Source organism: Capsicum annuum, chromosome 3, assembly GCF_002878395.1.
Source record: "Capsicum annuum cultivar UCD-10X-F1 chromosome 3, UCD10Xv1.1, whole genome shotgun sequence".
In the NCBI taxonomy this organism is placed as follows: Eukaryota; Viridiplantae; Streptophyta; class Magnoliopsida; order Solanales; family Solanaceae; genus Capsicum; species Capsicum annuum.
The window spans coordinates 141,217,628-141,245,272 of NC_061113.1; the positions used below are offsets into that span (position 1 = coordinate 141,217,628).

Sequence of the window (27,645 nt, forward strand, 5' to 3'; positions counted from 1 at the left end):
TCTGTTTTACAAAGAAATTGGTGTAACGATGATGTTCAAAGAATTTATAAAAGTTTAATCTCATGAAGAGCCATCAGTTAAAACTTGGTGTGCTAGCATAATATCGAAAGCTAGGAGCTTGTATAATATCACGTTATGAAATAAACTATTTCATCGGTTGAACCTGCTACTTCTAGGCCTAGATGTGATGATTTAGATGAGGAAGTAAGTGAAAAACTTGGTCTTCAATATTCTAGCAGTAAAAATTTTGATTTATATTTAGAGATACAAATGGACCACTTCAACATTTAGAGTGGAGGAAAGATCCGTGTCAAACAATATCTAAAGCTTTCAAAGGTGGTTCAAGATGTGCTAGCAAGTAAAGCGTCTTCAATTGTTTCGAAGCAAGCATTTAGTTCAAAAAGATTTTATTATTAGAGATCATCGATATTCCTTATCAAAGGATCGTTTGAAGATTTTGATATTATTCAGAGATCGGATCAATACATGAAGTAGATGAAGTATTTGAGAAAAACAGTGATGCAATGAATGAAGGACAAAGACCAATTTCGAAAAATACGTTCGCTGAAGAAATAGTTAAATTACAACTAGAACATTTTGGACATTATATATATTAATACGATACTAAAAATCTAGTTCAAACAAAACCCTTCCTAGAAAGTGACTATATAGATTAGATTCTCTTCTGTTATTTGTAATACATGTATAATGTATGAAATTTAAATAAGTATATAGATTATTCGTCTTAATTTTATTTTAAATTTTGTCTTTTACTGATGCCTTTGATTTTATAAATAACTTAGTTAAAATTTAATCTATATTTATAGGTTAAAAATTTTAGAAAAAATAAACTTTAATAGTTTAACTTCAGAAAGTTTTGTGAAAACGATAAGGTTTTATAAGTTTTGAAAAGAAAACTATAAAGTTTATATTGCAACTTTAAAATTTTTACAGGGTTTTGAAAAGAAAAAAAGTTTTTATAAGTTTCGAAATATATTAAAAAAAACTTTAAGAATATGAAAAGGTTTTATAAGTTTTAAAAACTAAAAAAAATTAACGCTAAGACCAAGATTCTGGTCCGATCCGACCTGGGTCCACATAGGTTATCAATAGACTGGGTCGGAGTAATAGAAAAATTTGATGCACCCAACATCGTAGTATCGAATCCAGTACAATCACCTGTCAAAGGAGATTCGCTCCGAACCCGGTTACGGTTACACCGGTCCGGCCTGGTCCCCTGACGGGCTTAATCTTAACAAACCCATAATATGTACATTTGAAGACAATATTGAGGATTTCTATGTTAATGAGTAAGATTTTATGAATGTAGTTGCACTTTAAAATTATGATGATATCATTAATCGAAGAAAATTAGTAAACTTGATTTCTGGTTTAATCTTATATTATTTGTATTGTTTAAACATACTAGAATTGACAAGTATTATATACTTAGTATAAAAATGATATTTCATATTATCAAAAAATACGTAGCAACTACATTAGAAGTCAAAAAATCAATTCCATAATATATTAGAACAATAAATAAGAAATAATAATACACATAAAAGTGCAATTACAAATACAAAAAATAACAACATTATATAACATTCAACTATGTAACATTTCCAAAATAAAGCCAAGTGCCAAGAGCATACCGAAAGTCTCAAAACTGTTGATTGTTTTTCCATTTTCGTTCAATTCCTCTCTTAGAACATCTCGCACACAGAGTCAAACTTCATCAACGTTGACTGCATACCAGACCTCACGTTGTTGTTTCCTTCTCTTTGTCGAGAAAATCTTCTCAATGAAAATATAATCGCATTAACCATTTGCCTAAAAAATTAAACAAACAAAACTAAAATATTTGAAATTAAAATAAATAATGTACTTCATTTTTTTCAGTCTAAAGAAGTAACACAACCTTATTTTCAACACCTACAACCCGTAAATAAACAACCCGAATTTTCAAAAATCCTTGATGTCTTAATCCTACAATGTTCTTTGCAGTAACCAAATTGGGTGATATAGAAAAGTTTGAAGTTCCAAATGCTTGAGACATGACTAATCTTTCAACAAAGAAAAGCGGAAAAGAGAAAATTTGATGATAAACTAGGGTAAAATGTATTAGGGACTCCTATAGGTCACTAAATTAGTGCGCCATTGGAGTCCATAATCGTTAACGGACGTTGACATAGTAGGAACCGTCTAAGCAGGTTATATAGCACATTTAATGCGCTATTACAAGTTTGTCTAACTTTGTTTTAGCACGTCATTTTATTCACTTCTTTTTTCAGTGGTCATTTAGGTTCCAGACTCCAATCATATAGACCCTAATCGCGTGAACTAGAATATGTACACTTGAACTAGTTAATGGCAATTAGTTACGACTCAATAATCCTTGTGGTTTGGTTTTCTTTCCTTTTCTGTTTACATGTGGGAGAGGGAGGGACTAGTTGGACTTTTAGCTATCAAATACCACTTAAAAGCTCAAGGAACCATCAATTACATCAGATACAACTTCAAAGATGTATGGCATGTACAGTTGACTGCCTCTTTAGTCTTGAACTATTCACAAGGCAAAGGAATAAGGTTCGACAATGCACAAAACTAGGACTATGAACCACACCTGGCCTTCCAAAACTACTACTTGTGTGACTAAGGGCAGTCAAGAAGGTGAAAGGAAGAACACATCAACAGATTGAGCACCAAATGGGAACCAAAATCATACTAATCTCTACACAGTAACTTGCACTAGGAGATCCTTCACATATCTGCAAGCGGATTTTGTAAAGGAGCTAATAACACGAAAGCTACAAAACAGTGCATACTCTCAATATAACAAAGTGACCCAATCAGATTATCTGAAACACAATAAGTGAAGTAATCAGAAGATTATCAGTCAAGTACTAGACCAGACCAATTAGAACGAACATTTTTGTTAAAACGTGATTGGAAACAACAATGTTCTCTCGAAGCATGGCCACATGAGAATACAAGAGAAATTCTATTTAACTCAACATGCAGCAAAAATCAGCAGACCTGAAAGATGCTGCTTATCTGTGACAATTCGTTATCAGCCAAGTTCTAGAAAGCAAATGAACCCACTGTTAGCACACAATAGTAAAGACTTGACAAAAGTTATTTTGCTATCATGAATAGTCTGTTCTATCAGACTGTAGTGTAGTATTGATCAAATTTTTTTAGATTTTTTGATCAAGTTCTATCGGACTGTAGTATGACTGGAATTCTCAACATTCTATCAATAACTGAATTAAGGAATAAATCAATTTAACATTGAAAGACTCACTAGAAACCAAAAGGAGACTACAAAAGATTGATCAGGCATTATCTTGACATGGCGATGGATCTAGTTAGCATCTCGAAGGGACAACCAATTCTCTTAATTAATTTGACCTCACATTGACAAATAGTTTATAGTCCAGCATGAAAAGGCAATGTGGCAGGCTCAACTTTTATTGTTATCTTTAAGATTTATGAACTGACTCCGTAGTTGTTTGTAAAAAAAGATAAGGTACTGTATTATAGCATACAGAGTATCATACGAACAAGCTAACATGACAGAATGGTTCTCATCCTCCTGATCATGGAAAAGTCTGCGGTATAAATCATCTAGAGTATATAAACAAAGAATTTGATTTCATTAATTCAAAGGCTATCCAACAAATACTTAAGACTGAGGTTTAATACACAAGAATGATAAGGAAGACCCAACAAATGAAGCAAAAAACATCAAAGAGCAGAATATTCAGAAAATTACCCCGGTTAAGCAGGTTGAAGATCAAGCTTTAATCTTCCATAATCAAATACCAAGGGCAGCTACACTTTACAAGTACATCCTCATTAATTTAGGCATGCAGATGCTTCAGAGACAAACTGGGATGAGATACTTGAGGACAGAAGTGTTCCACGAAAACCTTCTTCAGTGTTTTTTGCCTCCACTTTCTGGCCAGAAAGCTCATCTGAAAAGAAAGCACATAAATAAATTTAATTAATTAGGTGTAAATCTTAACTAAGGGGAGCCTTGGAGTAACCGGTAAATTTGATGTCATGTGATTAAGAAGTCACGGGTTCAAGCCTTGGAAATAACCTCTTGCAGAAATGTAAGGTAAGGCTGTGTACAATACACCCTTGTGGTTGGGCCCTTCCCAGGACCCTGCGCATAGCGGGAGCTTTAATGCACCGGGCTGCCCTTTTTTAAGTGCAAATCTGATCTAGTTCCTACTTCGGCAAAAGACTGAATTTGATCAGGAAAACTCAGGGGGACATGGTACATTGGCTGACCACTGATGTTACCATAAAAGCGGGGCTATCATATGAACTGATTTTAATGAAATGCCAAACTAGTGGATGTTATACATTAACTCTGATTAGTCATACTGCAATAATGCAGATATATCATATGATGTAATGCACTCTTCCATATGCCAAAATGTTGTGTTATGGATTGTTAATGCTAATTATTAGACCTTAACACTGTAATAATAATAATAATACAACACAATGCAACAACAGATCCAATATAATTATGAGAATACCACTTACTTTTACTAATATCACATTATCAAACACATGATATAGAACTCCAAAATGTATACTAGTTGATATAAAATGGAGATTAGATGACAGAATTGCAAGTTTTTGAAATTAATAAGAAGATTGCATGGAGAAATGTAAGAGTTGATAGAGAATGTCATATGTAAGATATAAGAGTTTTGAAGTCCATCTAGAAAATAAGGACATTCCATTTGCCATTGCAGTATTACCTGCAATATCACGATGCTCATGAATTTCAGAATCTGTCACCCATAGTACATCTCCAGGGAATATATTCAGGTCAGCAAGACAAGCAGATTCACCATCAATTACCACAGAACCTTTGTGAAGTACCTGATTTTCCTTGACTATCTGTAAATTAAAAAGAGAAATTAGTCTACAAATCAAAATGGACAAGTCCATAAAAACAGACAGCAGTCAACAACTAAAGACATAATTAATCTAGGATCAGAAATTTAGCCGTAATTAATCATATGCCTGGGATCAGAAACTTAAGTTAAGGCTGACCATGTTAATCAATGGCATAATTAACCAATGACCATGTTCGGTTACCGTAATTAATCATATGACCATGTTATCTTGTATATATGGCCTTTGGTCATCTCATAAGAATGGGATCAGAAATTTGGCCGTAAAGGTTATCAAGATGCAATTAGGCCAAGGCACCTGATTTTTCCTTTCCGAATCAGTTTTCTCCAACAGATTTTAAGTTAATAAGTACAATTTATTATATAATCTTGAAGTTTCTACAGCATCAACAACGTGTTGCTAAAAGGGATTACCGTATTATACCGTTATTTCATGCTAGTATTTTCTTGATACAGATTTCACCAATGTGAAAGAATAGCCGGTTCCAAGTATGGATAGAGGAATGTTTTGATTGATTGACAGCTAGAGTAAAAAATTATCAAACTACAATATTTTGAAACTGGTATCTTTGGTATTGATATCAGTTCTTAGGTAGTACTGAAGAAGCATATTTACAAAGAGGAAGGTAAAAAGAACTTCCAAAAAACTGATCCTAACTCTAGATGGACCCTAAAACATCTATCATTGACTCGGTCTAATTAGAGTAAACATTTCATACAACAACAAAAAACAACAAGAACATACCCAGTATATTCCTATAAAGTGGGGTATGGGGAGGGCAGTGTGTACGTAGTCCGTACCACTGCCTCTACCTCATAGGTGAGGTATAGAGGTTGTTTTCGATAGACCCCCGGCTCAAGACAAAAACAGTCTAGAGAAAGACATAATATAAGAACAAAAACAATAGGAAATAACATAAAAAAAAAAACTAGTAACAGAGAAACAAGACTGCCACAAAATAATACTACAATTGATCTACCCTGCCACAAAATAATACTACAATTGATCTACCCGAAACAACAAACATCATCAAAACTCCAAGATCAAAACACTACAAGTGCAGCACTACAACTACTAGCACGGATAACAAAACAAACCACTCCTACCTACTAGCATGGACGCACTCCTTCCTACTAACCTTCTACCCTAATTCGCTTCCTCCATACCTTCCTATCTATGATATTTTTAAACCAGTATTCCCCTTCACAAGCCATTGTCCATCTGAAAAACTTACAAATTTTAAAATCTACATCTACAAAACTAGTTTTCAGGAAAAAAGGGTTCCCATCAAAACAAGTCAGTCAAGGTAAACAAATTTAAGAATACGATATATTCAAAAGCAAAAGCGGTTATACCCCAAAAGCTTCCCATATCAACATCTTCAGCTTGTAGACAGATGTGGACCCAGAGACATTCAAGTTTACTGAGTTTCCAAATGCTGTCTTTCTGGAACGCTTTGAAGCCCGTCGATTTGGTTCGAGGCTGTTCACTGATGCTTCTAGAACTGATTTTGGAGGTTCCTTGTCACGAATGAAGCAGACACATATATCCTCATTGGTATAGTTAAGTTTTCTCATTAATTCACAGCTCTCCCTTTCAGCAATGCACTCCTCACAAACCTGGAAAGTATGAAACTAAAGTTCTCATCAACATTCAATAATAACTCAAAAAGCTTCTTTTGAACCCCTCAGCAGACGCACAGAATAACCACTCCCAAATGGGACCGATTATTTTTCCCTGCTGACGTCAGCATGCTCCAATGGAAGTTCAAGTATCATGCAAAATGCTTGCATCGGATTGACATTTTAGACAAACATAGCATCAATCCTAAAAGGGCCTATATTTTTCAATTTACAGGAGAAAACCATGCAAAAGGATTTCTACAACATAGAGGCAAAACTTATGATACTTGGTATTATAGTTCTTCGGATCTTCTCAAAAATGACAAAGCCCTTTACATCCTAGGTACATGACCCACTTCCTTCTGTGATAAGAAAGCCCATACTCAGCCCTGGAATCATCATAAATTAAGGTATTCTAATAAAGCCATTTGCATAGCATTGTATTTCAATTCATTGTAAATCCATAAAACCCAGGATATACTAAATTGTTAAACTGATTACACAGCTGCCATTAGACAAGTGCTTATTCTGGTTGTTCCCCAGCATAAGTTGTTAAACTGATTACATAGCTGCCATTAGACAAGTGCTTATTCTGGTTGCTCCCCAGCACAAGGATAAGTTATGGTCTGAGATTCTCTGTCTGGGATTCTCTACACCTAGTTACATTTGCATTACCTCTCCAGCGTATAAAAAATACAGCACATAATCTTTTATTTCGATAACCACGAATCCCCGAGGTCTAAAGACACACGGTAGGAAAATCATCGGACAATAAGCCTGCCCCTCCACTCGTCTCCACTTAAATATAAGGCTTTTGGTTGTGGCAGGGTTTGAACCCCTGACATGCACCTAATCCACCCATCACGCGTTACACGCTCTTACCACTAGACCAAAAACCTGAGGGTAGAATACGAAACAATCTTTTCAAAGCTATAACTAGCAGATATTAGGAAGCTTACCTGGGAACTTTTAACCTAAATTTAATATAAAGATCAATACAGTTAGTGAATTATGTCCAAATTATATGAAAGAAAAAAGAATAAACGAATTTACCTCTGGTGAAATCTTAATAATGAGTCTTCTAGACTCAACCCCAACATTTGATTCGTCATTCAAATTCATATGCTCCTCAGAAATTGTCATATCTTCACTAGATCCAAGGAAATTGTTCCCCAAGCAATCAATTTCAGCTGTAATTCCTTTTGCCTCGGTACAACCCCAGTCTTCGCAAAATAACTTCCAATCATTGTCGGTGATAATTGTCAATGTATCTGTCTAAAATCCATAGCCAGAAATAAAGTATTCAGCAAAAAGAATAAGAATCAAAGGCACAAGTGGAAAAACATAAACATAAAGAAAAAGAAGGAAACAAGAATATGCACCTACTTAATGGTGTGCGGAGATAAATATAATCAGACATGACTTAATATGCCGGAGTAATATTATAATTTCCTTATGCAAAGATTATGTTCTTCATGTTGATAAGCTACTGTAATGGACTTCGATAGGAGCAAAAACAAGCTAGACTAAGCTACTGTAATGGACTTCGATAGGAGCAAAAACAAGCTAGATTTACACTATCATGTTTAAGTTTCTTTTAAGACAACAACAATTTGAAAATACAGTATATACTTACTGCAGGTGATTTCTGGAGAATACTTCCACGTTTGCAAGCCAGATCAGGAGGCCTTTCAAGAAGTCTTGAATGCTGGTCACAAGAACCATGGCTTAGCACAAAATCAGAAAAGGTTATTTCTTTACATTTCCCTGAACAAGATTTCAATAAACTATAGAGAATTATCTCAGAAAAACTTAATAGGCATTTTATATGCATTTCATACTTCTAGAAGCACAAAAAGCAGTCAGTTTGTCAATCTAAACACAAGAGGAATCATCTCATGCAATAAGTGGAAACTTCCTCTAGGAAGAAATTGCTAAATGCATAAAGCTTGTGTAGAGTACCTCTAGATGGAATATACGATTGAAAAATATACCTTTTCACACATCAGAAAATCAATGACGGCATCCAAAGTTTCAGGTTCAGCACAAGAAACACTTTTGCCACTTGCATTAGAGTAGCTTTTCCATTTAGACAACCAAGAAGATGGTAACAAGTAGTATCTGATACCAGGAAGAATTGCTATGCTTTTACCCATGGCTAATTTCTCATGACATTGTCGTTGCCTGAGCTTAAACTCCCTGTATCATATAAATACCGTAAGCAACTAGGTAATTCTAACTTCACTACTTCAATAAGTTGATATGAGACCTTAGAGTATCTTCTAAGCATGCAACTTCAGTGAGCTGATTGCTGCATTCAGTACAGGGCTCAGAGTCTGAAAAGAAAGTGGAACAACCCACAGAATCATCTGGTTTTACTGCCATAGCTATCTCACGAATAAAATTCCAAAGATTCTCGGGTATCAGCACACGTCTAGCACCAGAAGCTTTTTCTGGCATCAGCTGCCCATGAGGACACCTTATTGAAGCTGTTGGTCCAGAATCAGCTTCACAAGGAGAATCTACATTTTTCCTTCGGAGCCACTGCTGTAACCTACAGAGGAACCATATGAACAAGCACGGTTCAACATATATGGTGGCCTAAAGCAAAATTCCAGTGAGAGGCCTTAAAATTTCGGTTAAAGAAATAAAAATAACTTCATATATATAATTTCATTTCAAGTCTATTTTTCTAGTTATTTTATCACTTTTTGCTGCTTTAAAATGCTTGATACAATGCATGAAATTTTAGAAAAAATAAACAAGAGTTGGCAATTTACTTTGGGCTCTCTTAATTTTATGGAATTGTTTTCATGATTTGGAAAGAGGCACGGAAATATAAAAGATTAAAAGAGAAATTACATGGTATTCTACGAGAAAGGTAAAAGAGAATAAAAATAATGTTGATCCATTGATGATGTTGTTTGTGTCGATAAATGAGGCAATACAATATTGTTTACAAATGATTTAGCGATTCCCACAAAGATTACATCCTCTGTCCCAATTTATGTGGCACAGTTCGATATCGAGAGTCAAACTTTTCAATTTTGACTGTGAATTTGGATGTGGAATCTCTAAATTTTATGATATTTACATATTTGGAAACTATGTAAAGAGTACTATAAGTCGCAACAATTCATAATTCAAAACGGAAAACTTGTTTGAGTCAGGAAATCCAAAAGGTGCCAAAAAAATGGGAAAGAGCGAGTATTATCTTTCACAAGTTATGTTGGGTAGTTCCATCTTTCCTTTTTTATAATGAGTTGCTCGGACTTGGGTGCAGGTGTTCGATAAGGGTGCTGATCTAGAGGTCGGATCCTTCATGATCTCAATTTTAAGATTCGGGGATATGAACCAGGCATGGATACAGGTGGGGGCATTCACATAAAAATCATTCAAATATCTACAATTAGAGTTATAAAACCTAAATTATGAGACATTTATGTGGAAAAGTTGAGGAGAAAATATTGATGAAGAGGAGAATCAAGAAAGGAGATAAAAGGAAAAGCACTGACATAGAAATTTCTATATACAGGGTATTCCATTTTCTACAGTTCCACCATAGCTTTTGTGTTGATTAAAAAAATCATAAAATATGTCCAAACTTTCCCCGTTGATTTTGGTCAAAGTAGCCAAGATTGGTAGAACAGATCGGGTAGAGATCCCACACCTACATCCATGTCGTGTCGCACGGGTGCGGCACCGAAAGTGAAAAGTCCAAGTAACTTAGAGAAATTGTACTTTTGACTTTCAAATTTTAAAAGTTATTTAAAAAAAACAATATATAAGTTATATGACTCTCAGTGTAAACAATTTTATATTATTACATCATATTTACATGTCGTAGCCGGTAATATATCTTATTTCAAGATTTCAAATATCACATTTTAAGGAGGTTTACCTATAGATATAGGTTAGATAGCTAGCCTAATAGTATAAAATATTATTTATACGAACAATGCATAAAATGTAAATTTAGAATATACACATATTAGGAAAATTTGGGGCCCTTAAAATTATGGTGGCGTCACCCTTCAGCCAGCACTCAGCACTGCATGTGAATATCAATAGGTATCTAATAAACAGAGTCTAAGATGAGTTGAGAAATAGGGAACACAAGATGCTGCAACAGCAAATTGCATGAATAGCTTCAATATCACACATTCAAACTTCTTTCATTAGCAAATTGCAGACTTCTTGAAATTAAGATCAAGCCAGTAAAAGATAGCTCAACCAAATGGAATAATATACAAAATTAAAGAAGTTATGACAAGCTGTGGGTATTAACATATATAGTGATACCAACAGCTAGTGAAAAATTAAGCCAAATATCCCTTGTAAACATAAGTCAGACATAACACGCCATGTGTGATGCCAGAAGTTTTTCTTAGAAAGGTCATTTCAAATCGTTTGGTACCGCTTCTTATAGGAAGTAACTTGAGGATGCAGGTTACGCTTGACTATGTGTTAATCCTTATTGCATCAGCAGAAAGCATATAAGATATACTCACTTTCACAAGTACAACTAACAATACTTCTATTTAAACAACTTCTGCTGCACTAAGATGGTGAAGTATATTCCCATATTAGACACATCTATACAAACTTAAAAAAAGGAATACATAACATAGATGTACCATGGCTTTGATATGTAGAACAGCTTCTCATCTGGACAATCACCCGCAAGGGCTGCTTCTGCAAGTTCTTTCATTAAGGTTCTTCGATCTCGGTAGTTATCTGCACGCGCCATTGTCTGAGCCACTTCAAAGAGGCAATCAATGCAGTTAGCATCCATTGCGAGTGTTGGTCCTCCACCATACTGGACTTGCAAGCATCAGAACAAAATCAATAACAAACAGATTGCAACTGAAAGCTTGTAAAGGAGAATATCATTGGAAATCATAAAGCATAGAGATATTATTTGAAGTCATGAAAAAACAATCAGCAGTTGCAGAATAATGGTCATTGAAGTTATCACCAAAAAACTCAAAATGCTTCAGCAAAACAGAAAAGATTCTAATTTCACAAAAAAATACCTTAGAGAATAACATGGTCCATGCTTCACAAGACAGACGCTTCATAGAGCCAATCTTTGAAATTGGTACTTTCCCATGTGTGCATTGTAGGGAAGTGTTATCAATGATTCTGAAATACAACAAAAACTATTAATGACTACAAAGTAGGTCTTTTACCTTAAGAGAATTTTTGGTTCATGAACTAGCTATACTGGGAAATTATAGTAAACAGATTGTTAGGCAGAGAAACGAATAATAATACATAAATTGTTATGCAGTGAACAATAATACAGACATTGTTACATATTTTTGGCGATACCAAAGTTTCAAATTAGCTTACAGGTATTTTTGACGTTTTAGGTACTCTTATTCATAACTACTTATAAAAAAGAGATACTCTAATTTCGATAGTTCCAATACTATATTAGCACTTCTTTTGCATAAAATTAATACTATTAAGTTTTCATATGTCAAATGTTACATTAGCTCTTATTATCAGACTATAGTGCTTCAGTATAAACTAGAGATTGACACACTTTTAGGCGTTTGGCCATGAATATTATTCACAATATTCCGGAACACGTTTTCACTTTATTACAGAATACTTTACGTTTTCATAATATTTGGATTTTTGACGAACACCTCTTGAGGTGTTTTCACTATTTTTGGATTCACTTTTTGCACTTTTTAATTTATTTATTTTCAAAAATAACCCCTAAATTTTTTATTTTCATGGAATAACCCAATTTTCATAAAACTCTACATTTTTTTTAATTTATTTTCATTTTTTTTATATTTTTTAACTTGAAAAATACCCTATTTCCAAAATACTATGGCTAATACAACTTCAACTTTATTTTCAACTTCAAAAATACAAAATAAAGTGAATATGTTTTTGGTTTTCATGGCCAACCGGGTCCTAAAATGTTTAGTTTTTTTCCAAATGTTTGGTCAACCGGATGTTGCGCTGGATGTGTGGACTGACCCGAAGGGATAGAGCTCGGAATGAGACTATCCGGGAGAAGGTTGGGGTGACTTCAGTGGAGTGTAAGATGCGGGAAGCACGATTGAGATGGTTCGGACACGTGAAGAGGAGGGGCATGGATGCCCCGGTCCGTAGGTGTGAGAGGCTAGCGTTGGATGGTTTTAGACGGGGTAGGGGTAGACCGAAGAAGTACTGGGGTGAGGTGATTAGGCGGGACATGGAACAGTTACAGCTTACCGAGGACATGACCCTAGATAGGAAGGTCTGGAAGACGCGAATTACGGCAGAGGATTAGGGCCTGTTCGGGTCGCTAATGTAGGGAGGTAATTGGTGGGGGTGTATTCCTGGTATGATTCCGTATTCAATGTTCTGTTCCGTGTTCCGTGTTCTATGTTTGTTACGAATCTGTGTGCTTTCCTCTGCTTTATATTCCTGCATTCCTGCTTTACTCTGTTTTATATTCCTTATGGCTGCAGTATCTATGTTATGTCATCTGCTTCTGTGCTGTACTATGTGTTTGTTTGATATCTCGTAACTTGAGCCGGGGGTCTTTCGGAAACAGCCTTTCTACTTCATCAGAGGTAGAGGTATGGACTGCGTACATCTTACCCCCCCCAGACCCCACAAAGTGGGAATACACTGGGTTTGTTGTTGTTGTTGTTGTTTGGTCAAGTGGAACTTACAAAGAAATAAAGATAATAGTGCCAAAAGTGATAGAAAGGGTGGAGCAGAGCATTAGACAACACGGGCAATTCTATATTCAAACTTTTAGGACAGACCAAGGATAATACGTGAAATCCTCAGAGCAGTATTGCCAAAGTAGTGCAACTTTAAAAAAAAAAAATGACTTGCTCTGTCATGAAACTGATTTGTTGTGGACTCTACTGTGGGTTTCTAATATTCATTTGAAGTAGTTAATAATAGTTATTTCATGTTTGTGTTGTTTAGCCATTATCATTAGCCAGTATTAAACCGAAAAACACAACCAAACCAACAAGAACCAAACCATTGGTTTTTATTTAAATTGGTTTGGTTTGGTTTGGTTTGGTTTGGTTTGATTTTAGAAAATTACAGATCAAATAAATTGGTTTGGTTTTGGAATCAAAAATCGACCCAAACAAACCACGAACATCCCTACCTACAATCTACAAGCACAAGTATCGAGTAAACCTACCCACCAAGACCATTGCAGATGGGCTCATACCAAGTATTGTAACTAGGGTTTGAATCTAAGCTCACCAGACTTTACTCTTAATACCTCAACTGTTCATTACTCAGTGATCCATGTAGAACTAAGCACAACTAAAATTATACGACAAATGACGACAGCATTCACGTAAATAGAAGGAAAATGTTCCACAAAGAAAAAAATTATATTTTCGTTTGTCTGCTACCTTATAAAAATTTACCCTACACGACGAAAAGGAAAAGGAAAAGCCACAATAGGAATTGAAACTTACGATGGCATGATGTTGTCTGCCCATTGACGCAACCAGTCCATAGATATCCAAAAGTAAGATTCCTCTGGTGATTGGACTGCAGTTTTAGAAAGGATTGAACGTACCTCCTGTCTCCGTTCCGTGATGCAGTTCAGCTCAGACTCCTTCTTCACTTTGTATTGCTCACATGAGTCAACATATGAGTCATTCAGTTTTTCTACCTCCTCATAGAGGTGGGATGGAAGATGACCATCAAATTCCAAAGATGTACAAGCCTCTTTTTCCGCTTTATCATCAATAGAGCCAATTGACATTTTATCACCATTCTTTGGGCGTCTAAGGACGTACATCAGCATATAAGCATCACAAGACGAGAAGGTCTTAACTTCAGTGACATCAGTATTTGAGGCTTGCCGTTCCCCAGTATCAGGCCCATTCCCATTCTCAATAATTACATCAGAAGAAGAGTGGTCAAGTTGCTCAGTTTGAGAAGGATTGACAGCAGAATGCGAAGGACCTTTACCAAATGGCTGACAGCCTAAATTTGAAACATGTTCGTCATCAAACTCCCACCACTGCTGTGTATTCTCATTTTTAATATGAGCTACATAATGGCCACTATTTGCAGCAGAGCCTTTGTGGATCAGTATAGCTGATAAGTCATATATTAGTTCTGATTGGAAATGCTCAGATATCCTTTTTGTCATATTCAGCTCTTCAGGAAAACAAAATGCAGATGTGATTTTCTTCCTCGTAGTAGTCTAAGAAAATAATGTAAATATCAGGTAGAGCCCGCAAAAGAACAGATAAAACATCTAAGAAATAAATGAAAAAATCAACTTCAGCTGGAATATTGTTAGTGAAACAAAATCATATCAAGAGTCGCTTTCTTACTAATAAAGGAGTATTCTAATCTTTTTCACTATTCAACTCAACCTAATCTATGCACTAAAAGTTAGGGAGCTGGGAAGAGTATAACAACTACTGCAAGCACTATTGTGCCTCAATCCAAAACAAGTTGGTTGGCTATATGAATCCTTACAGACCATGTTTCTCCATTTAAATTCATGTCAGGACAACAATATACAAAACAAAAGTAATACAAGTTCTCCATACCTTTTTATTTTATTATCTCCTTATTTTAAAAAATAATAATCCCTCTGTCCCAAATTATGTGTCATCATTTCCTTTTTAGTCCGTCCCAAAATAAGTGTCGCCTTTCCTTATTAAGCAACTTTTTAAAGACACAATTACCCTTTTACCCTTATTGGTCCCACTTAATTAAAAAAAAGATATTGACACATTTTTTTGATAAAGGATAATTTGGTAAACTTTACCAAGTTTTCCCTTTTTTCTTAAACTCCGTGCCCAGTCAAATGGCGGCACATAAAATGGTACGGAGGGAGTAATAAATAAGTTGTACAGGTTCTCTATATTTTCTGTTGGCATAAAAATCTCTAACTAAAACATATTCTCTACTAACTTGGTATCATCCATACAGGTCCTTTTCTTCCACTATGGGGCTTGGAAAGGAGAAAGCATTTACAAGTTATTTCGAATCAAAAACCCACTAGAGTCTCTAAATATTAAATTGCCACAGTACAACATCTCAAACTCCATGGAAGTCATCAAGCATTTATTTCATGAATGTTGCTTGGACTCTCCAAAATGTTGCCGCACCTGTGTTGGATCCTCAAAAACTGCACAACTCCGGAAGGATCCGACAAGCACTATCGGCATTTTTGAGAGTCCAAGCAACATAGTATTTCATCACCTTTAACATTGAACTATGACCAACAATGAGAAGAGAGTCCACTCCACATACAGTGGTATAAAAGTGCTGCAAGAAAGCTCTACATTGAGATAAGGAATTTAAGAAATTTCCCGACATGACTAAAGAACTTACAATTCCCAGCAGGGACAACAAAAGATTCATGCCAGAGAAATGATAGCACCATTACCAACCTTTAGAGAATATTATGGTGTATTATTCAACACTAATAATATCATGTAACAACTGCCCTATGTGGTCTTAAAAGAGGATTAGCATATACCGGTGGGACATTTTAAACAATTCACATACATTTGGAAGGAAAATGCAACGCTTAAGCTGGAAATTTAGGACTGCAGGCAGAGAGCGCAATTTAATGCTACGAGTAGCATCAACTCGGGTAGCACATGAATCACAATAATATTGATTATCTCCTTGAAGCTCCTCTAAGCTAAGATAGTCGTCCAGACTTTCATCTAAATTCTTCAAACCCTTGACATTCAACTCCAGCTCATAGAAGTCTTCAATTTTTGATGAAGCTTCAGATTCATTTCCACATTTTGAACACCTATACGTTAGGAACAAAACACAAATAAATTAACCTTTAGAATCTTCTAATGACTCCAAAATATAGAGGCGGAATTAACCACAAATAATTACACAAACATTTTGTTTCACGCGTACAGGTAAAACAAACAAACATATTGCTTCAAAGGTACAATTAAAACAGCCCTGATTTCAAGAATAGAACCGCCAGAATCAAGGACGACATTCCTGACAAGAGATGTACATCATTCAATGTGAACTTGACGTGCAGTTAGTATTTAGACTGCATTAGAAAGGAGGGCAATGGAGGCAAAACGACGTAAATGCAACAAAAAGTTCTTCCCGTGCTAGCAGGGTACTAGTAATTCCTTGTTTTCTTTTTCAATAAGGGGCCAAGCACACTTTTTGGTGTCCATGCACGTGCAGTCAATATGCTTTCAAATGACCAACCAACTATTCAAGTCCTGTTTACATCCAAGTATATAGCCACAGAAAAAACTGTTTGATAAAATTGATCAAAGGGCAACAACTATTTTAGCACTAACTAGGAGAGTTGGGTGGACTGGACAGGGAATAAGTTCCAAATCACACAATCGATTGAACTAAACATAAGTATCAGCCAAAAGCTTCATACTACTAAAAAAGTAATTGAGACCATGCATTTACTAGTTAATAATAACAATCTAAAAGCTTACCCTAAAGAAGAAGTAGAAGATGCAGTACATGAATTTAGGAGACTTTAAAGTTAGTAGTTTGGTATAAAGGTGCTAGTCTCTTCTGTCTTGGACAAGATACGTCAGGCTCACAGCTAAACTTCTCCCTTTGTACAACTTGCTAGATGACAAAAACTTCCTATATCACTAGATACCAGAGTATCTAATCTCATCAGATTTTTTCTGATAAAGTATCTATTTTATCAGATTCTAATAAAGTATTTTATCAGATCTTTTCATCTTTAAAAGTTCTTTCTTGGACAAAATTCTTACTTGGTCAAGTAACTTTAATCAAATGAACCAGTTTATTTTTGCAAATCATCAAGGCAAAGTAGGAGGGATGGCCTTGGCTCAGCGGTAAGCTTGCTTACCGTGGTGTGCCAGGGTCGGGGGTTCGAAACGCCCCTCCAGCGAAGTTGGGGTGAGGGCGCGTAGGTCAGGCCCGGAGTGGTCCCCCCCTCCCCGACACCTACGGAGTAGGTATGAACCGGGTCGTCCCCTTTTATCAAGGCAAAGTAGAGTCTACAAATTTGGTATGTGCTTCAACAGAGAGTGGAGATATTGTTCTTAAGCGCGAGCTCTTGATATGACGTATTAATATTATGTTCTCCTTTCATCTTTAGTTCAATATTCAGTCACAAGAGTGATTTGAACCCCTTTAGTTAGTGATCAAGTGAGAACACACTAAAAACATCATACAATAGTCGGAGATCTCCCTCTGCCTTTAACCTACGAAAAACTGAAACTTTACTGTTGCATTGCCATTTCATTTTAAAAGAAGATAAGGTTACTTATATTAAATTCGAGGAAACTTTTCTTATACTTTCGTGATTGCACCAAAAAACCCAAAATACAATGGAAGGCACTACAGATTCATCCCTTCTCCATGCAGAAGTTTTAACTCTTCGTGACAGAAAATCACGAGAAAAAACTATGAGTGCCCACACAACTCATGATCTAGAAAAAGTAACAAGACGAAAAGATTAAACTAGTCCTTCACCTATATCAAAAATTAAGTAAATAATAGGAAATCCTGGAGTCATGAAAGGGTTAATGAAATCGGTCAAAAATATCAGTATGTAGCGACAGTTTTAGTGTTGTTAATTTAAAATTAAATAAACAATAGAAAATCCTGGAGTCATGAAAGGGATAATGAAATTGGTCAAAAAATTCAAAAATATCAGTATTTAGCAACGGTTTTAGTGTTGTTAATTTATGTCGAGACTTACATAGTCACATGTGACACACCTCCACGGAAAAGATCTTGGACAATTGTTCTGGCCTTCAACACTCTAGACCTACTCAAACATCGCTCAAGCAGAGAGAAGAGCAAGGTCAGAAACTCATGACTGTCCTGCTGAACGCCATTATCTAGCTCCAGAGTTTGGATAAATGGAGCAGAATCAACAAAAGCCATTTTGTACAAATGTAACTTTGCAAACAGTCGTGCTAGTTGGTCTAACACTGGTTGTTGTTTCAAAACATCTGGTTCAATAGAGAACACACCCTCCCTGAATGACTTATTCATATACAGGCATTGCAGAATACTGTTAGCATAGCATGTCGCACCCAGATTTGTCAACCCAGCAGGTGTCTCCGGGGATGCACGATGATCATCTGAAGGATCAGGACCAAGAGCATTGACCACTTCGGATGACTTCTGCCATAGCCCAGATTTGCGACTACCATTTGGTGGTGGAATTAATCCACAAAAGCAATTGGGATTATCTTTGGTGTTGACACGACATCCTTGGCAAGCAGGCTTCCATATCATGTACAGCTGATTAATATCATCTTCTGTCACCTGGCTGGTAGATAGAACATTCCTGCAAAGCAGACAACATAAAATACCAAATGATAAATTGATAGAAACTAAGTTGAAGAAGAGTAACAACAACAACAACAACAAACCCAGTGTATTCCCACTTAGTGGGGTCTGGGGGGGTAAGATGTACGCAGTCCATACCTCTACCTCTGATGAAGTAGAAAGGCTGTTTCCGAAAGACCCCCGGCTCAAGGCACAAGATATCACGCAAACACATAGTAAAGCACAGACGCAGATGACATAACATAAATACGGCACCCATAAGGAATATAAAACAGCGGAGAGCAGAGGAAAGCACACAGATTCGTAATAAGCATGGGACACTGAATACGGAATCATAACGGGAATAAAAAATAAAAAAACCCCACCGAGTAATTCCCTACACTAGCGACCCAATCTGGCCCTACTCTTCTGCCGTAATTCGCGTCTTCCAGACCTTCCTATCTAGGGTCATTTGGTTAAATAAAGTGCAAGAATCTTAAACACTACATTAACCAATAACTAAGTTCGTATGGAGTGGACAAAACTCCACATACAAACACAATAATACTGCTCTCTTTTAGAATTCTCCAGATACAATATTTACACTAAAACATAAAGATAGGATGTATGTAGACAGTTGCTGCTGACAAAAACATAAAGATCGGACATAGGCAGACAGTTGCTGCTGTACATAACTGATGATAACTTCTATAAATAACTACTTATACATCTTATCTTATCTGAAACTAACTAAGACCAATTATCTCCACTTGCTTGTCTGGATTTTCTTCTAGAATAAGCCCGTAAAGGAGCAGTCATATCAGTGCATCCCCCCTGAGAAGTCGCCTTTTCCTCAAGGCGAAAGTAAGGGAATTGATTTGCAATGAGATCACAGTTCTCCCAACTAGCTTCTTCAAGGGGACGGTCAACCCATTGAACTAGCAATTCCAAAGAAAATGCACCAACTTCTTTGATCCATCGATGTGTAAGTATTTTGGCAGGAGATAATTCGAGTTCCCAATTTTCGGTAAGAGGAAGAGGGGCTGGCGGCACAACAGCTTGCTGACCATGAGCTGGACGGAGCAAGGATACATGGAAAATTGGATGGACTTTGGAAGAAACAGGTAGCTCCAGTTCATATGCTACAGGTCCAACACAACATTTGATTTTATATGGTCCGAAAAATGGAGGTGACAATTTTTCATACCTGCGATTAGCCAAAGATCGTTGCCGGTAAGGCTGAACACGTAGAAAGACAGAATCTCCAACCTGAAAGGCAACATCTCGACGATGAGAATCAGCTTGTTGTTTCATTCGAGTTTGAGCCTTTAAAAGGTTATCCTTAATAATTTTCAACATGGCATCACAATTCAAAAGTTGTTCGTCAAGTTCAGCAATGCGTGTTTCTCCATGAACAAAAGGAGACATAGAAGGAGGATCTCTACCATAAACAATCTTGAATGGAGTAATCTCTGTGGATGAGTGGTAACATGTGTTGAAAGAAAATTCTGCCCATGGTAAGTACTGACTCCATGTACGAGGTTGCTCCATAACAAAGCATCGCAAATAAGATTCCAAGCATCTATTAACCACCTCGGTTTGTCCAACAGATTGTGGATGGTAAGACGTACCAATTCTTAATCTTGTTTGGCTAAGTCGAAAAAGCTCTTGCCAGAAAGCACTGAGAAAGATAGCATCCCGGTTAGATAAGATGGACCGAGGAATGCCATGGAGACGTACACTTTCTTTGCAAAAACATTAGCAACAGACTTAGCAGTATATGGGTGAGAAAGTGGGATGAAATGAGAATACTTGCTGAGACGATCTACGACAACCAAAATTGTGTCATAACCACCAAATCTAGGAAGTCCTATAATAAAATCAAGTGAGATATTTTCCCATATTCTATCAGAAGTCCTGCAAGGGCCAAAGCTTGGTATTTGGCCTGTTGACAAACCATACAGTTCTGCACAAAGAACTTAACATCTTGCTTCATCCTTGGCAAGAAAAAGTTGGAGGAAAGGCGCTTCAAGGTTTTCAAATATCCTCCATGTCCGATGGAAGGTGTATCATGAGATTCGGAGATAAGCTTTTGTCGAAGAGAAGAATAATCTGGAATAACCAACCTTTCCTTGAAATAAAGTTTCTGATCCACCAAGTGAAAATCTGGTTGTAAGGAAGGGTCTTGGCAGATTGCTTGAATAATCTTACGAGTATATGTATCTGCTTGGAGAGAATCTTGCCAGTTGGAAAAATCCAATGGTACAGGAATAGCAAGAGCCAGAAATTCAGTATTCAGTGGCCTCCTTGAAAGAGAATCGGCTCCCAAATTGTCTTTCCCTGCTCTGTAGATAATTGTGAAGTCAAAGGGAAGCAATTTCATCAATAATGTTTGTTGCTCATTAGTTGTTATACGCTGGGAAAGGAGATACTTGAGGCTATAATGATCTGTTCTGACATAAAAATGATGGCCCAAGAGGTAATGTTTCCATTTCTACAAAGCTAAAAAAAGAACAAGCAATTCTCAGTCATAGGTAGACTCTAAACGACTAGAAAAAGAAACTCTTACTAAAATACGCAATCGGATGGTCATCCTGAAGAAGAATAGTCCCTATTCCTTCTGATGAAGCATCACATTCCACCCCAAATGGTTGAGAGAAATCTGGAAGTCGTAGTACCGGAACAGTTGTTAAAGCTTGCTTGAGAAGTTGGAAAGCATTTTCAGCGTAGATCGACCATTGAAAAGCATTTTTCTTGGTAAGTTCAGTGAGTGGTCGAGCCATCATCGCATAACCCTTCACAAATCTGCGATAATAACCTGTTAACCCAAGAAATCCACGTAATTCCTTCAAATTAGTTGGCAATGGCCACTCCATGGCTGCTTGAATTTTATCCTGATCAACACTAACCCCATTTCCTGAAATCACATGACCCAAAAAAGAAATGTGAAGCTGTCCAAATAAGCATTTAGAAGTTTTGGCATAGAAATGATTGTCCCTGAGAAGTTGTAGAGCAAGTTGCAAGTGACTGATATGTTGCTCAAAGGTCTGACTGTAGATCAAGATGTCATCAAAGAATACGAGAATAAATTTGTGCAAATGTGGTCTGAACAAATCATTCATAGCGCACTGGAATGTAGAAAGGGCATTAGTGAGACCAAAAGGCATAACGATGAATTCATAATGGCCAGAGTGCATACGGAAAGCAGTTTTATGAATATCTGCAGGATTGACACGTATTTGGTGGTAACCAGAACGCAAATCAATCTTTGAGAAAATAGTTGCTCCGTGTAATTCATCAAGAAGCTCATCAATATTAAGGATTGGATACTTATCTGGAATCGTGATTTGATTGATACCTCTATAATCAATACAGATACGCCATGTATTGTCCTTTTTCTTAACGAGAAGGACGGGGCTAGCAAATGGACTGGAACTTGGACTTATAAATCCTTTCTGAATTAATTCAAACACTTAGATTTTCAATTTCTGATTTTTGAAAGTAAGAATAGCGGTAAGGGCGGATTTTGGGAGGTTTTGAGTTAGGAGTCAAAGGGATAGAGTGGGTGTGTTGGCGAAAAAGGTGGTAGATCATTGGTTGTGGAGCAAACTTTGAATATCGACAGGTAGAGACTTACCTGTAGTATCCTCCTCTTTGGAGAAAAATTGGAAAGCAACTAGTGCACTTGATTCTTATCGACTCCCATTTAAATTAAATATCAAAAACATTTCATTCCAGTTAGCTTGGACTGTATTTAAAGACGCAAGCCACTTAATTCCAAGCACCAAATCAGCCCGTCCAACAGAGAAAGGATAGAAATCTTGGTCAATAGTTAAATCCAGGGAATTTCACAACAAGATTTTGGCATAGACGGTTGCAACGTATGATTTCTCCATTGCCGATTTGCACTCCAAAATAAGGCACAATGTGTAATTCTTGAACAATTTTCTCAGAGATAAATTGTGGGATGATCCACTATCAACCAAAAGTAGCACCTTGCGTCCATTTAAAGTCCCTTGAAATTTCATTGTTGTGCCTTTCGTGTTACTAAGAAAGGTGTGGAATGAAATTTCAGCAAGGTCGTTTGTACTTGCATCCCCGTCAATAACGTCACTTGGCATTTGTTCCACTAATTCACCCCCTTCAATGTTGTCTTTTGTCTCCATAAGAGTGAGAGATGTTGTCTTGCAACGGTGGCCTAGTGCAAATTTCTCATTACACCTAAAACAAAGTCCTTTGGCTATACAATTCTGTTTCTCTATATCCCAAGCATTCTGAGAAGGACGAGAAGATATTTGTGCAGAATTTGAATTTGTTCGTGACACAAGGTTGTTGCCTACTGATTGGTAGAGAGCGTCACGCGCAGAACCCATTTGGGTTGTATTGGATCGTGACATATTTGGCCATTGAGAACCTTTATTCCCACGATTGGAGCCCATTTTTTGCTCAAATTCCACTGCAAGGCTCATAGCTTTATACACTGTTCTGGGCTTGTGAATTCTCACATCTGCTTTGAGTTCTTCTTTAAGTCCAGTAAGAAACACTCCCAAAAGACAATGTTCTGGCCAATTCTTGACTAGGGCAGATCGTTTAGCAAATTCCTAGCGATATTCCTGGACTGTGCCCAATTATCGAATGTTGCACAAATGTTCATCTAGATTCTGAAATTCTGAAATTCTGCAGGACCATAGTTCTCTTGTAAAGCTTTAACAAGGTTCTCCCAATACAATAGTGTACGCTCACTATTAATCCATGCAAAGAGATCAAGCCGATCACCCTCCAGATACATGGATGCAGTATCCACCTTTAAATCATCATGAGTTTGTAGTACCGAAAATATTTTTCAACCTTCAAAATCCAGCCACGAGGATCTCCTCTTTCAATCGAGGAAATTCCATTTTTGTGTGTGGCCTGTGGGATGGATTCTTTAACCACCAAGGCGTATCCACATCAATATCAACATCCTCATCCCAAGAAGATTTTCTAGTGTCACAAGGACCTCTATTATATTCTGGACCCTTTCCTTTAGAGGATGTAACAAGATTAATATCAGTTTGAGTACCACTTGTTTGACCCTTCACTGCTGCATCTAATGCTTCCAAACGTGATGTTATAAATGTTAATTGCTTAACAATTTGACTATTAGAAGGTTCAGTTGGATGGTTTGTGACTGGTTGTGATGGTGGTTCGTCAGAAAATCGTGTGGATACCATTCTGGATCTTGCTTCACTGATACCAAAATGATAGAAACTAAGTTGAAGAAGAGAATGAAATGAAAATGTTGTTGGTTAAATAAAGTGCAAGAATCTTAAAACACTACATTAACCAATAACTAAGTCCGTATGGAGTGGACAAAACTCCACATACAAACACAATAATACTGCTCTCTTTTAGAATTCTCCAAATACAATATTTATACTAAAACATAAAGATAGGATGTATGTAGACAGTTGCTGCTGACTAAAACATAAAGTTAGGACATAGGCAGACAGTTGCTGTTGTACATAACTTATGATACAACAACAACAACAAACCCAGTGTATTCCCACTTAGTGGGGTCTGGGGGGGGTAAGATGTACGCAGTCCATACCTCTACCTCTGATGAAGTAGAAAGGCTGTTTCCGAAAGACCCCCGGCTCAAGTCACGAGATATCACACAAACACATAGTACAGCACAGAAGCAGATGACATAACATAGATACGGCACCCATAAGGAATATAAAACAGAGTAAAGCAGGAATGCAGGAATATACAGCGGAGGAAAGCACACATATTCGTAATAAACATGGAACACGGAACACGGAACATTGAATACGGAATCATAACAGGAATACCCCCCACCAATTTATTCCCTACACTAGCGACCCGAACTGGCCCTAATCCTCTGCCGTAATTCTCATCTTCCATACCTTCCTATCTAGGGTCATGTCCTCGGTGAGCTGTAACTGTTCCATGTCCCGCCTAATCACCTCACCCCAGTACTTCTTCGGTCTACCCCTACCCCGTCTAAAATATACAGCGGAGGAAAGCACACATATTCGTAATAAACATGGAACACGGAACACGGAACACGGAACATTGAATACGGAATCATAACAGGAATACCCCCCACCAATTTATTCCCTACACTAGCGACCCGAACTGGCCCTAATCCTCTGCCGTAATTCTCATCTTCCATACCTTCCTATCTAGGGTCATGTCCTCGGTGAGCTGTAACTGTTCCATGTCCCGCCTAATCACCTCACCCCAGTACTTCTTCGGTCTACCCCTACCCCGTCTAAAACCATCCAACGCTAGCCTCTCACACCTACGGACCGGGGCATCCATGCCCCTCCTCTTCACGTGTCCGAACCATCTCAATCGTGCTTCCCGCATCTTACACTCCACTGAAGTCACACCAACCTTCTCCCGGATAGTCTCATTCCGAACTCTATCCCCTCGGGTCAGTCCACACATCCAGCGCAACATCCGCATTTCTGCCACCTTCATTCTTTGGATGTGGGAGTTCTTACCACTTATGATAACTTCTATAAATAACTACTTATATATCTTATCTTATCTGAAACTAACTAAGACAGATTATCTCCACTTGCTTGTCAGGATTTTCTTCTAGAATAAGTCCATAAAGGAGCAGTCATATCATAAAGATATAAGTTGGGTAATCCTTGAAAGACATTACAACGCAACTTAGGTCGAGCTTCAAATATTCAGCTACTACAGTATTTACGCTCCAAAAGAAAGCAAAGGAGCACAACATGATGAAGTAGAAAAATACAAGAATTGGATATAGTAGTTTATTTTTTCTATGAAGATCATAGAAGGGGTAAGAGGATGAATCTCCCGGCTCCATAACTGAACCACCCAGGACTTTATCAATTGTTTGTCTTGTGAAACTGAGGAATTAGAAGAAGTTGGATTTCCTACTGTCTTTCAATCCCTCAGAAAAAAAAAACACTAGTAAATCTTCTTGTTACAGTTTTGAATAAAGAAGCGCATGAACTTTTCGTGTAAGGCAGGCGTTTTTCTCGGTGGATGGATGGAAATCAGGAAACGTAATTGTAAAGGAAGGACCTATTATCATCGTCTAGATAAATGAATACATTTGTTCTTGTCTTTCATGGAAATGATCAGATGCAGGAAAAAAATGACCATCATTGATTGCGCGATGCCTACACATCTTTCAGTGGGGGAAAATGCGGTATGCTCAATCAAACTACTTTTGATACTTTAATCTTTGTGACTACAGTCTGTTATTATCAGAAAAATTATATGCTGAGCAGTAATCTAAGAAATCTGCATAACAGAATCGAACGGCTTTTAACTCCACTGTGTTCTCTTTAGATGAAGTAATTACTTATTGATGTTGTGGAAAACTCCCCCGTTGAAGAACCATACCCTGTATTTTGATTCAATGTCGTACTAATTTGTTTGATAACCTCGGAATGTTGTACTAATAAATGACTGAACACTATGAAATGACAACAGTAGCATAAATGCATAATCTTCTCCCATCACCATTAACAGAAAGAGCAAGCACCTAGGAATTTGCGTTGAAAAACACGTTAAAATCTCAAAAAAAACAGGAAATTAGATCAATAAAAATCAGTTCAGCCCTCAAACTGCAACATTAAATCAGCAGATACTAAACATAGACCAAGAAAAAAAAAACTTCAAATGAAAAATAGTGCTGCAAAACCAGAAAATCGTTTTATGCCCACAATGGTTACTCGACAACAACAATAGAAATGACAATAATTCACCTGTAAATTTCGGCGGCGATTTCAGCATAATCATTGGTTCTATTCCTTTTACCTTTACTGCGAGTATTCGGTCGATTATTCCCCATCATGAATCGACAATTCAGTTCCGATTGAGCTTCTGATCAACTTGAGAATTCGAGCTCCGATTATTTGAGAGTTTTCGGAGTTACTTTTCTTTTTTTAGGGTTTTTAAAAACTATATTTTATTTGAGGGGAAGTCTTTCCAGTTTCCTCTTTCTTTTTTTTTTCTTTTCTTTTATTTCCATTTTCCTTTTTGGGTGGTTTTAGGAGGGAAAGATTAATATTCACTGAATTGGGGGTGCCTTCATCTCCGGTTACGCTAAACCCAAGTTCTATTGGGACTAATAAAGAAAATTACTCCCTCCATTCTAAATTATCGTTTTAAATTGAGATGACATATTAATTAAAAAAATAATTAATAAAATATCTAGTTTATTATAATATTTTTATTAAATGATGTTTATATTTTAGTTTGAAGAAAAAATAATTAATAAAAAGTAAAATATAGGAAAAAAATTATCTCTTCTTGATTAATAAAAAAAAAGTAAAATAAGAAATCAAATTAGAAAATTGAGGATGGAGGAAGGAGTACATCATATCAATAGGACTACTTGTTGGCTAATCACTTTTGGGACCTAGAATTCAGTGAGACATGGTCGTTCGTAGAGTGTATTAAGAAAATAATAGAGTATATGAATTAAATTGTGTATTATTGACATCTTGTTTGATAAATTATTCATTGCATTTATTACTAATGTTTACATTAGTTATACACTTTATTTGATATTATGAAGGGGTTGTTTGGTAGAGTGTATTGAAAAGTTTATGCATGCATTAGTTTAATGTGTACTACTAATACCATGTTTGGTATATTTTTTCAATATATGTATTCAGGTGTGTATTTCTAATACCTCAAAATTTATGGTATTAATAATACAATGAATCCAATGCATGCATTAACATAACTAAAGACATTATTATTCCTCAAAAAAAAAATCTGCATCCTTTCTAACATATATTTG

At 36.6% G+C, this 27,645-nt stretch overlaps 1 protein-coding gene across 11 annotated transcripts; it reads right to left on the reverse strand.

The window, feature by feature from the left end:
• Nucleotides 1-1,431: 1,431 nt before the first annotated feature.
• Nucleotides 1,432-26,936, reverse strand: LOC107863608 (ubiquitin carboxyl-terminal hydrolase 26). Of its 11 annotated transcripts, none has more exons than XM_047408337.1 (15): nt 26,603-26,936; nt 18,265-18,861; nt 16,089-16,344; nt 14,027-14,766; nt 11,603-11,711; nt 11,204-11,385; nt 8,836-9,120; nt 8,561-8,765; nt 8,203-8,274; nt 7,620-7,841; nt 6,300-6,563; nt 4,785-4,926; nt 3,779-3,980; nt 3,040-3,084; nt 1,432-1,797 (listed from the first exon to the last, which is right to left on the reverse strand). In XM_047408337.1, the coding sequence occupies exons 1-13, from the start codon at nt 26,689-26,691 to the stop codon at nt 3,862-3,864; spliced, it is 3,282 nt and encodes a 1,093-aa protein (XP_047264293.1). In that variant the 5' UTR covers nt 26,692-26,936; the 3' UTR covers nt 1,432-1,797; nt 3,040-3,084; nt 3,779-3,861. The 11 variants fall into 11 exon arrangements, with proteins under 11 accessions (XP_047264293.1, XP_047264294.1, XP_016565096.1 ...); XM_047408338.1 differs by having other exon boundaries at nt 1,432-1,833; XM_016709610.2 differs by having other exon boundaries at nt 6,300-6,578.
• Nucleotides 26,937-27,645: the final 709 nt, after the last annotated feature.

What these genes read in the sequence shown, in the direction of transcription:
- LOC107863608 (XM_016709611.2), bottom strand. Translation starts at nt 26,691, where the DNA reads ATGATGGGGAATAATCGACCGAATACTCGCAGTAAAGGTAAAAGGAAT. An exon ending in ATCGCCGCCGAAATTTACAG is followed by an intron (nt 18,862 to 26,602) that starts GTGAATTATTGT and finishes TCTGCTTTGCAG; the next exon opens with GAATGTTCTATCTACCAGCC. An exon ending in TTATTAAGATTTCACCAGAG is followed by an intron (nt 6,579 to 7,619) that starts GTAAATTCGTTT and finishes TGAGAACTTTAG; the next exon opens with TTTCATACTTTCCAGGTTTG.